At 42.4% G+C, this 11,651-nt stretch overlaps 1 protein-coding gene across 1 annotated transcript; it reads right to left on the bottom strand.

Moving 5' to 3' along the window:
* Nucleotides 1-3,671: 3,671 nt before the first annotated feature.
* RTP4 (receptor transporter protein 4) lies at nt 3,672-7,331 on the bottom strand. The gene is made up of 2 exons (XM_060150260.1): nt 7,150-7,331; nt 3,672-5,024 (listed from the first exon to the last, which is right to left on the bottom strand). The coding sequence occupies exons 1-2, from the start codon at nt 7,329-7,331 to the stop codon at nt 3,839-3,841; spliced, it is 1,368 nt and encodes a 455-aa protein (XP_060006243.1). The 3' UTR covers nt 3,672-3,838.
* Between the last annotated feature and the right edge of the window lie 4,320 nt (nt 7,332-11,651).

Here is an 11,651-nt window from a genome sequence, read left to right as displayed (position 1 = left end):
CAAACGAATCTGTATACAAAACAGAAACAGAGTAACAGAGATAGAAAACAAACTTATGGTTACCAAAGGGGAGAGGGGGTGATGGAGGGATAAATTAGGTATTTGGGATTAGCAGATACAAACTATTATATATAAAATAGATGAACAACAAGGTCCTACTGTATAGCACAGGGAACTATATTCAACATCCTGTAATAAACCATAATGGAAAAAAAATACAAAAAAGAATATATATATATAATTAAATCACTCTTCTGTTCCCCAGAAACTAACATAGCATTGTAAAACAATTATACTTCAATTTTTTTTTTAAAAAAGGAGAGAGAACAAATCTTTTGAGATGTTCCAGGGGCCCTCTGGGAAATCCCCAAATTAGTTCGAGGTCAAAAAGACTTTATTTAGAATTTAATTTTGGGAAGTTTGTGAAAAATATCAAAAGGTTTGGATACTTGACTAAATAGGATCCCAGATTATTAATAAACAATACTTAATAATCTATGTGACAAAGTGACAGTAAAGTGTTTCAAAGGCAAATATAGAATGTTACATAGTTGTTAACAAAACTTCACTCTTAATATTGAGAAGATTCATTTTTCTTAAGTTACGAAAGACCTGATTAAGATGACATGAAGCAAAGGAAATTATTTTGATAAAACACAGAACTTCTGTTTTTTAGGAAGGTTATTTAATAGGTAAAGAAAAACCTTTCACAGTCTCTTATCAGGAGCAGACCAACAGTCCAATAAAACTTTGTCTTTTCAGTATATGAAAAAAAAATCAAGTTTTAGTTTTATATAAGTACACTATTAATATTAAGGCTTATTTAAGAAACACTTTTAATAACAATTCAATTTTAGCCAGCTTGATTAGACAAGGTAAAATTTCCCATGCTCATGCTTAATTTCCCTCTCTCTCTATAGTTACAGATATAGATATGTCCATAATTTGTCCTCTATTTTTCTGTTGTCCTCTTTTCAATTCTGAAATAATGAGTATTACTTTAGGACAAATTTACTTTCTTTTCCATTAACAAAAATGCATCTCCATATCTCATACCTTTTCTTAGCCAAAAACACGTCTTACTTTCCTTGCATACAGAATTTTTCCCCTTATTATCTCTAGTAGTTTACATATACAGTTGATGCTTGAACAACATGGGTTTGAACAGCATGGGTCCACTTATACACAGGTTTTTTTTCAATAAATATGTACTACAGTACTATATGATCTGAGTTGGTCATTCCATTGGAGGAACCCCCTTCCCCGATTTCAGTATATGTATTTTTTTCTCTCTCTTGAGCTGATCAGTTTTCCTAATGAGGAACTGTCCATTCTTTGTGCCTTTGAGGGGAGGGTTAGTAGGATATAATGCTGGCTCCTAGATTTGGTAGTGGGCTAAGGGAGTGCCTCTAGTCAGTATGTAGACTTTCTGATTGCTGGTTGGTACCCCCTCCCTTAACTATGCACAAGTTCCTAAACCCAGAGTCCCTCTGGGTCAATGTCTTCAGAGAATAAACCTCCATTCCTCACCCTGGAATGAGTTAAGAGTGGGTACAAGGCTGCATCGGAGTGGGGAAATGGAACTTTTTCTAAAGGCTTTCGACCACTTCAGGCTTCCTAACACCCACCTTCAGAGCTACTTGTTGCCTACAGTTTTTGAACTTTTATGAAATTGTGCCACATCAATTGCCTTGCACCTTGGTTTTCCTTTGCCTAACTTGTATTCCAGATCTCTCTGCAAGTCAGTAACCCATCACTAATCCATCTGTTTTGTAGCTTCCACCCATGCTCTTTGCCTTGTGAATTGATGCTTTTCCCCCCCTTTTACTGTCACACAGTGGGATTTCAAGAGCGATCAGAAGGAAATGCATGTGTTCAATCCTCTATGTTTAATTAGAAGTCATTAACCTATTTTACAGGTGGAGAAACTGAGGTTCAGGGAGGGATAATGACCTGCACCAGTCATATCTCATAACCAAGACAGAAATAAAGTCTCTAGTCCTCATGTGTATCTTCTTTATGAAAGAAGCAAAACGGTATGAAAACAGGAGGAATGCAGACATTTAGTAAAGTGGTTTGGGGATGGGGGCATATATAAATGGAGAGTGCTGATGGGAGTGGCCTGAGAGGCAATGAAAAGAGATGGCCAGAAAAAAAGGAAGTGTTTTCATCCTTGGGTTTTCTGCCATCTTGCCTTTCATTGTCTTCAAATTCCTTCAAGATATTTATTGTCTACAAGAACCCCTCTCTGTGTTTACCACTCTCCTATTTCAAGCCAGAATCCTAACTGGTTCTATCCTATACTCCATTCTTTTCCAGAAAGATATAATATTTTTAAACTGTTATTCTACTCAAATTGCCCATATTCTCAAATGCTTTCAATGACTCCCCACTGCCTATGAGGTAAAATCCAAATCTCCTCATTATTTCAATAATCCAAGTCCCTGAACTGTTTGCGGAGAGGGGTTGATAGGAAAACCTAGTGGCAAGAGATGGGAGCAACTTGACAAAAGAAGGGATAATAAGCATTGGTGAAAAGGAGGAGAAGTTAAGTTAAGTTAAGTTAAGTTAAGTTAAGGTGATAAGCTTGAGTGACTAGGGCAGATTTGAACAAGAAAGTCAGAGATGCTGATGAGCTTGATTTTGAATGTGGGAAGGTAGAGGTGATAGTACGAGAACCATGTAGAAATGCCTAGCAGACAGATGGAAAGAGAGAGTGAAAGATGAAGCTATGCATCACAAGATCTCAGGATTGGCACATTCTTACATGATTCTCAATCCAATGCTAGAAGGAGTGAGAGAATATGATAGCTCCAAGGGCCACCAAACTACTTAAGCCCACCCAAATACCTCCATTCTAAATAGATTCCCTTTGATTTGATGATGCTTTAGAAAATCTCTTTAGGATGGGGATATTTGGGTGGGTTTATGTAGGAGAGAAAAAAGAACAAGAGGGGATGTGTATGTCAGTATTTCTAATCTATACTCTTTTTTGTTGTTGTTAAAGCTAAAGCATACCCAAAACATAGCTGCCTGATCCCTGCAGTGATACTGATAACTGTATTAATTTCCTGTTGCTGCTGTAACAAATTACCATGAATTTAGTGCCTTAAAACAACATAAATTTACTTTCTCATGGTCTTGGAGATTAGAAGTCTAATATCAGCCTCACTTGGCTAAAGTCATATGTCAGCAGAGCTGGTTCCTTCTGGGGGCTCTAGGGGAGAATATATTTCTTTGCCGTTATGAGCTTCTAAAGGCTGCTTGCACTCCTTGGCTTGTGACCCCTTCCTCCACCTTCAGAGCACATCACTTCAACCTCTGGTTCTATAGTTAACTTTCCTTTTTCTGACGTTGACCCTCTTGCCTCCCTCCTTTAAAAACCCATGTGATTACATTTGGCCCATTGGGATAACACAAGATAATCTCCTCATCTCAAGATCCTTAAATTAGTCACATCTGAAAAGTCCCTTTAGCCATGTAAAGTAACATATTAGGACATGGGCATTTTGGGGGAACCATTATTCAGCCTACTACAATAACTTTCTGATGAAACTCAGGACCCTCAGTTCTTGTCAAGATATGGTCTCTATATATTGATATCAATGAATGAGTGAATGCATGAGTAAAAATCTTTTAATGATTTAACAAATATTTATTAATCTGCCAGGTCATGTTTTAAACTATCTGCAAAAGAGGTCCAGGAACCAGTTCTTATTCTATAAATTTGACCATGCATTGGTCCCAAAGCAAATTCTGTCATATTAAAATGGCAGCCAGTTCATTGATTACCATGGAATTAAGACAAGAGAAGACAAGTCTTTTTTCATCGTTCTACTTATAGGTATTTACATAGAAGAAAGGTAAACAGAGCAACAACACAGACATAGCCCCAGTTGAACCGCTGCTCCTGGTTCAAGGAATTATTTGGTAACGTTGAAGGAGGTAATCTGAAAGAGCTGTCTCGAGCAGACCCTCTAGGTGAGCACCTCTCCTGCCTGCCCCAGGGAGCTTGACTTTCACTGAAGTTCCTACATGTAGCCGTGGGGCCTGTTCCCCGTGTGGGCTGTGAGTTTGACCCCAGTGGTGAGGGGCCTGCCCTCCTTGTAGCCTGAGTGTCTGACCTTGATGTGGCCCTTGGGATTGTCCCCTGTGTGGGCTGTGGGTCTGTCACCTTTGTGGCCTGACGACCTGCCCCTTGGGTGGCTTGTGTGTCCTGTGTCAACTGCTGGCCTGACATCTTTATAGCCTGAGAAGATGTCACCCGGGGGGTCTGTGGTCCTGTCCCCAGTGTGGATTGTGAACGTGCCAACCCTTTAGGTAATGGACCTATTGCTTGTCTGGGCCATGGGTCTGTCCACCCTGGGGGAAGTGATCCTGCTACTCGGATGGGCTGTGGGCCTGTTCCCCGTGCAGCCTGCCAGTATGCCCCTGGTGTGAGCAGTCGGCCTGTCTCCCGTTTGAGCTGAGGGCCTGCCCCAGGCACTTGGATCCCAGCAGTGGCATGGCTGGGCCCTGGGCCTTTATGGGTGCAGGAATACCCACTTCCCTGAGTCTCCTTTGCCTCAGCTGACTGGTTCCTAGCTTGGTTTTGGCCACACATGTCACCAGGGTGAGGAGAGGAGCTCCCAGTCTTCATGTAGGAGAGAGAGGATTTGGCTGGCTCTGTCATGCTGTTATGTAAGTTCTGTATACAGAAGCCCAGAGCACATGCCTCACAATTGACCGTATCATGGTGCCCATCCAAAGGCACCTCCTGGATCACTGGTATCTCCAAAACCTTCTTGGTGCCATTTCTGTAGAATCTCTCCAGAATACGCTGCACCAGGTTGTTCAGAATCCTCTTGGTGCTATCCAGGGAGAACTCAGGCTTCTCAAATTGAGACTGAGAACACTTCCGGCACCTCTGACCAAAGAGCCGCACAAGCACCTTTCCCTGGGACTTCTGGTGCTCCAGGTACATGTGAAATAGGATCTGCACTTGGGCGGAAGCCCAGCTTCGACGGCATGAGGAACAACAGAACCTACAGACAGAAGATCATCGTGCCCTCAGCTGATTGTTGACCGAGGCCAGGGAAATGGGCCTGGCCTTGGTCTCTAAGAACCCTTTCAACTTGAAAAAGTGTATGTGATATTGCCAATTTGACAAGAATGAGAGGGACTGCATTTCTAGTAAAGCTTTCTCCTGTGGCCCATTGAACTCCCACCTATATGTGGTACCAAGTCTGCCTCTGCTGGTAAAACACCTCTGGATGTCTCAGAGGGAAAAACATTTCTGCCATTTGCCAGTGAAATTTGGTCTTCACAAGGCTATGGAAAACTCTTATAAAGTACCTATTTTGAGGCAGTGTTTTACAATGTTATCCCATTTTATCTTTAAAGCACTCTTCTGAGGTAGGCATTATTGAGCCCAATATGCAGATAAGGAAACTGAATCATAAAACAATACACAACTTGCTTAAGGACACACAAAGTTAAGTGGTAGAGCCATGTTTCCAATCCCAACATTATCTACCTACTATACCACATTACCTCTATTGAGCAATGTGGTTAGCTTTGTACCTGACTTAGGACCTGGAACCATAATACTTGGGTTGGAGACTCAAGTCCATAGTTTACAGCAAGGGGACTTTGGAAAAAGCACTACTCTAAGCCTCAATTTTTACATCCATAAAATATTAAAGGGAAAAATATTCAAGGGTTATATTGTCAACATTAAATGAGACAATATATGTGAAAGCATTTTGTAAACTACAAAGTGCTTTTCAAAAGCTGGTTGATATTTTTCTAAAACTATGCTGATCCGTTGCTTTTCCCAACTCAGAATGACTATCAGGTCAATTCATCTGAACAAGAGAAGCACCTGTCCATTTGTGGCAGTGCCAAACTGATAAAAGACATCATGAGTCCCTCCAAGAGCTCTGGTTGGTGCAAAGAGAGACTCTTACATAGTTCACCAGGTTCCAAGCAGAACAGAATGACTGCTATGTGGGCTGTGGCCAATGGCTTGAAAACTGTTCTGTAGAGCCCCGGGAAGCTTCATGTAAACAATGGGTTCTGCAGCTAAAAATAATTATATATAAACATATATGTTCTGTAGTATGTAATATGTGAACATACGTTATTTATAAATGTATTACAAACATATATATATAGAGAGAGAGAGAGAGAGAGAAAGAGAGAAAGAGAAAGAAAGAAAGAGAGAACCATTCACTGTCTTACGGGAATGGAGAAGAAGGAACACTTACTGTCCCTAGGAAAACCAGGGTACTTGAGTTAGTCCTTGAGGGACAAGTAGGGAGGGAGGGAGGAAGAAAGGGCCTGCTGAACAGGCAGAACATCATAGACAAGGGTATAGAAGTCTGAAAATTTATGGCATGGCTAATAACCCATAAGGAATGGAACAGAGGACACCTGAGGCAGGATGGGGGCAGGCAGGGAAGCAGGATAACAGGTGAGGTGGAAAGTGAAGCGAAAGTCCCTGCATGCCATATAAAAAGAGAAGACTTGATTGTCCAAGTCAGCATTTCTCACCCTTCTGCATGGGCAAGGAAGCTGGTTCCTGCAACTTAGAGGCTCATTGGAAGTTAAAGAGGGAGACAGACAATAAGGGAGGGGCAGTATTTAGGGACGCAAAGAACCAGGTTTTCATTTCTTGCAGCATCAATCCCTCCTATTATCTTCAGGCCTTCAGTAAAGTAATGTTCAAAGCCATTGCTTGGCCTTAATCAATTCTTGGGGCTATAAAGGAAGGCCCCAGTCTTCCTAGGCTGGTACTGACCAGGACTAGGCTCGTAGGGCTGCTGCAGCCTGGGGAAGCCAGACAGGACTGATGGGGGAGAGCAGGTCTCTACATAGAAGCAGTCTGGAATAAATTGTGGTGAGAGAATAGGAGGGCAGATTTATGGTATTCCCTGGGGATTTCCAGAAATACTTAAGGAGAAAGCCTAGTAAAAGAAAAAATTTCCTACCATTAAGCAAAATAGAGGCTTAGAGCCTTATCATTTCCATCTTAAAGAACACTGTGATTATAAAAGCATGAAGAGCCTGGTGACACATATTCTTTTAACAAGCTCTCAAAAGAATCATCAATGCTTAGCTGAACCTCTTGGCTCAGAAAGACCCACGGCTGGACAGACTCTCACATACCTGCCAAATGCTCTCTGCTTGTATTGCTTCCACCCTGGGGCTGCACATTCTGGCTGAAGGTTCCCATCCATCTTCAGGGTCCATCTTGCCTGGGGTTTCTCCTGCCAGATCAGTTCTTGAAATGTCTGCTCCCATGTCCCAACATCCAAAACCATTCTCTTGCTCCGAGGCCTGGAGTCCATGTCGACAATAACTTTCAGTTTCCAGCAAGAAGAAAAAACAGTTTCAGTTTCTCCGTCAAGTTTCAGTTTCTCCGTCTGGACACACGTCACCTCCTTTTTTTTTTAACATCTTTATTGGAGTATAGTTGCTTTACAATGGTGTGTTAGTTTCTGCTTTACAACAAAGTGAATCAGTTATACATATACATATATCCCCATATCTCTTCCCTCTTGCAACTCCCTCCCTCCCACCCTCCCTATCCCACCCCTCTAGGTGGTCACAAACCACCTAGCTGATCTCCCTGTGCTATGCGGCTGCTTCCCACTAGCTATCCACCCTACGTTTGGTAGTGTATATATGTCCGTGCCACTCTCTCACTTTGTCACAGCTTACCCTTCCCCCTCCCCATATCCTCAAGTCCATTCTCTAGTAGGTCTGTGTCTTTACTCCCGTCCTACCCCTAGGTTCTTCATGACCTTTTTTTTTTTTCCTTAGATTCCATATATGTGTGTTAGCATACGGTATTTGTTTTTCTCCTTCTGACTTACTTCACTCTGTATGACAGACTCCAGGTTTGACTGTTGTTTCAGACTGTTTGAGTACACAGAGCAAGTTTTTGTTCTGAGGACAGGGGGCAGCAGGGATTTGCTAGTTTGTGAACAGGTCTTGCTAAGGGATGTCTGAGTACAAAACTCTGGTCTGGATTCTGGAGGCACCTATAAGTTAGTTTTTATTTTATTTTTCTCTTATTTTTGCACTAGGCAAAGCACTATGCTCGGCATTGGGACAAGTAACGTCGACTAAGAATAAGTTCCTACGCCCATAGATGCTCACGCCCTCGTGTAGACACTGGGTAGGGGGGGCCGGTGCGGGGGAGCACATGTCCAAGGCTCCTTTCGTGCACCTGATGAGACCTCACCACAGTCCCTTAGGGGGGGATTATTCCTGGTACTTTTCAGGTGAGTGGCACAGAGAGTGGAGGTCCCTTGTTCAAAGCCACCCGGTTGGTAAGCAACATAAGTGAGACTTGAACCCCGTCCTGTGAGATTCTAAACCTGTGATGTCTCCAGCCACCTCCCTCCCTGAGGAGAGCTCAGAGGGAGCTCAGAATGGTGTTTTGGGTTCCAGGTTGGCACTCTGGAGCCAGTGGGAAGAACCATCATGAAACCCTGACCTAGTGATTTGGTCTACTGAGATATCCTGGGTCGTGAGGCAGGACTCTAGGCCAAATGAAAAGATTACTTAACTCTGCCTTTTGCTGTGTAAATTATCATGTAACGCAGTATACGAGCAGGTGTGGGAGCCATCTTTGGATGTCAGGATAGAGTTCCCATTCCTGGGGTGAGGGATTGGAACTAGATGACCTATAAAGTCACTTCTAACTCAAAAGAGTCTGAGATTCTAGAAAGTAAGCTCTGTCCCTCTGGAGTTGAAATTTAAATGGGGGAGGTAAGACAAGCAGGATGCTTACGTCCTTAGAAGCCCCTACAGTTATTGTGTCCCAGACAGGATAAGCCTAAGTCTTCTCATGCTTTCTGGATTTGAACATGTTCTATTTGGGAGGCAGAAACCCCCTCCCCTGTCCCCCTCTCCCAGGATATTCTGTTCTGTACAAACTCTCTCTGCTTTTATAACTTTACACATTGAGGGTGCTTATGTCTGCATAGACAATATAGGAAACTCTTGTCTGCACAGATAGTTGGAGGAACTTGGAATTAAACCCATGGGATATTAGAACTGGAAATCCCTTAGGAATCAACTTGTCCTCTTTTCTCTCTGATTATTATACATAAGAAAATAGAGACAAAGTGGAAAGAAGTCTCCTGCCCAAGGTCACACAGAAAATTATTGCCAGTAGAGGGCCAGAACCCAAACATCCCATGTCCTAGCTCTGAGCTCTGCTCACCTGCTCCAACCATGCCTAGGCTCTTTCCCCACCCTTGCTCTCCTACTTTCTGCTGGGTTTAAGAACCCAAGCCCACTCTTTTTGTCCTGTATCTTCAGAGCATCCCTGCCTCCTGACTCCTCAAATGGTCTTTTTTCCCAAAATGTAGCCTTGACTGATCCATTGCACTCCCTGCCATTTCCCTCTGCCTCTGCTTCATGTGCTTCCTTTGACACACACAACTGCTCCAGGCCAGCCTGGTCCAATGGACAGGGGCATGGGGAGACCAGGGGTATGTATTGAGATTTGAGGGCTGGAGGAAGCCCACTACCTTCCTCACCACATGACCAAAAAAAGCAGAAAGAGAAAGAAATTACAGCCCTTTAAAAACCCCATGGATCCACTGTAAGCCACTTGTTCCCTCGTACCAAGGCATTAGGATAATCAAATCATGGAACTTGTAGTTGGAAGAAACCTCATATATCATCTTGTGACCTCCCCCTCCCATGTCATTGGTAGCCAAGGTGTCAAAACGACTTACCCAAGTCACACAGGGTCGTGACGTCTAGGCTTTCATCAACAGTTGGTGCCTCATCATAGATTGGCTGAAGAGTTCATGAGAGACAGTCAGAAAAGAGGAAGGATCCTCAAAGGACACAAAGCACAGGTCAGTTCTGAAAAAGGAAAATTTAGATTCTCAGCAGTTTTGAGCTGGAATGAATCTACAGGGTCATCTAATCCTTGGATGGCACATGATGTCACTCCCCTATTCTTTTTCAAGGCAGACATTGCTAATCGATGATTGCACTCTTCTCTCTGGGTCTGGGCATATCTTCAAAATCTCTTTCATCAATGGTCTAGGCAGCCACTGCCAACTGATTGATAGATGACAATTTTTTTTGCCATTCCTGCAATAGTCCAGCTCCCTTATTTTACAAGTTGCAGAAACCAAAGCCAAGATAGATTTAATTTAACTAGGACTAAAGTACAGTTTTTGTAATCTTAGGCATGTACCCATTTTCAGAATATCACATGACCTATTACAAATAAGTCTAGCACAAAGTTTAACACAAAGAGATGTGTTCTTCTTGGGGACATTTTAGGCAGAGGAAGAAAGGAGGGTAGACATTAGTGATAGGGTTTGAGGGGGTGGGACTGAGAAAGGAGATGGAGACCCTATCTATGGAAGTAATCCATTTGATACTTTATTTCCATAATTACTCTAGCTTGCAAGTGGATGGGATGGAGGGATTGGCTTGGTTAAAGGAGAGAAACAAGAAACAAGAAATGTAGTCCTTAATGTGGTAATAATTTTACATTTTAAACATCTCTTTTCTGGAGAAAACTCTAATTCAGAAAGATATATGCACCCCAATGTTCATAGTAGCACTTTCTACAATAGCCAAGACATGTGAGCAACCTAAGTGTCCACTGACAGATGAATGGATAAAGAAGACGTGGTACATATATACAGTGGAATATTAGCCATAAAAAAGAATGCAGTAATGCCACCTGTAGCAACATCGATGGACCTAGAGATTATGATATTAAGTTAAGTAAGTCAGTGAGAGAAAGACAAATACCATATATCATTTATATGTGGAATCTAAAAAAAAACACAAATGAACTTATTTACAAACCAGAAATAGACTCAAAAATAGAAAACAAATGTATGGCTACCAAAGGGAAAAGGGAGGGGAGGGATAAATTAGGAGTTTGAGATTAACATATACACATTACTATATATAAAACAGATAAACAACAAGGACCTATTTTGTAGCACAGGGAACTATATTCATTATTTTGTAATAACTTAAAAAATATCTCTTTGATTAGCACAAATACTATAGGTATATGGAACATAGATACCAAAAAAATTTAAGGTGATTGATCTGGGGAACAATGAGGCTGGATGATCCCTAACCTAAATCCATGTCTCCTGCCTCAATGCTTCAGAGTAGGGAGAGGTGAATTCTGGACTAGGAGTCCCTGCTGTGTTGGTGATGCCAGACAAATACCTTCATCTCTTGGACCCTGGCATGACTTGTCCAGTAAGTTGCAGGGCCAGGACTCAAATTTCTCTGATGCCACACTAAGTCCCATGAAAGAATGGGCATGTCTAAAGAAAGAATGAGTTGCTAATGGTTGAAGAACAGGCAGAAGGCGTGGGGAGCTATTTGGGGGAATCTAAGTGGGGTCTTCATGCTGCTCCTCTAAGGGTTGTGCTCTCTGAGTTGGGGCCCCTGGGCACATCCTAGGAAGAACTGCCATTCCAGTTAGGATGACTTCTCAGCAAAAGGTCATCCTGGAGGGGAAGGGAGGTGTTGAACTCACATTGCCTGGAATGTAATGGAAGGGGCTGTTTCTACTCTCATCCTTGCCCCTTGGCTGCATGTATGGATAGTCACAAACACAACAGGGAACCAGCAAGCTCAAGGGAAAGCAGAATTAGACC

Source organism: Lagenorhynchus albirostris, chromosome 5 (assembly GCF_949774975.1).
Source record: "Lagenorhynchus albirostris chromosome 5, mLagAlb1.1, whole genome shotgun sequence".
In the NCBI taxonomy this organism is placed as follows: Eukaryota; Metazoa; Chordata; class Mammalia; order Artiodactyla; family Delphinidae; genus Lagenorhynchus; species Lagenorhynchus albirostris.
Note: the sequence above shows the minus strand (reverse complement) of the source record. Positions and strands in the feature narration are given on the sequence as shown.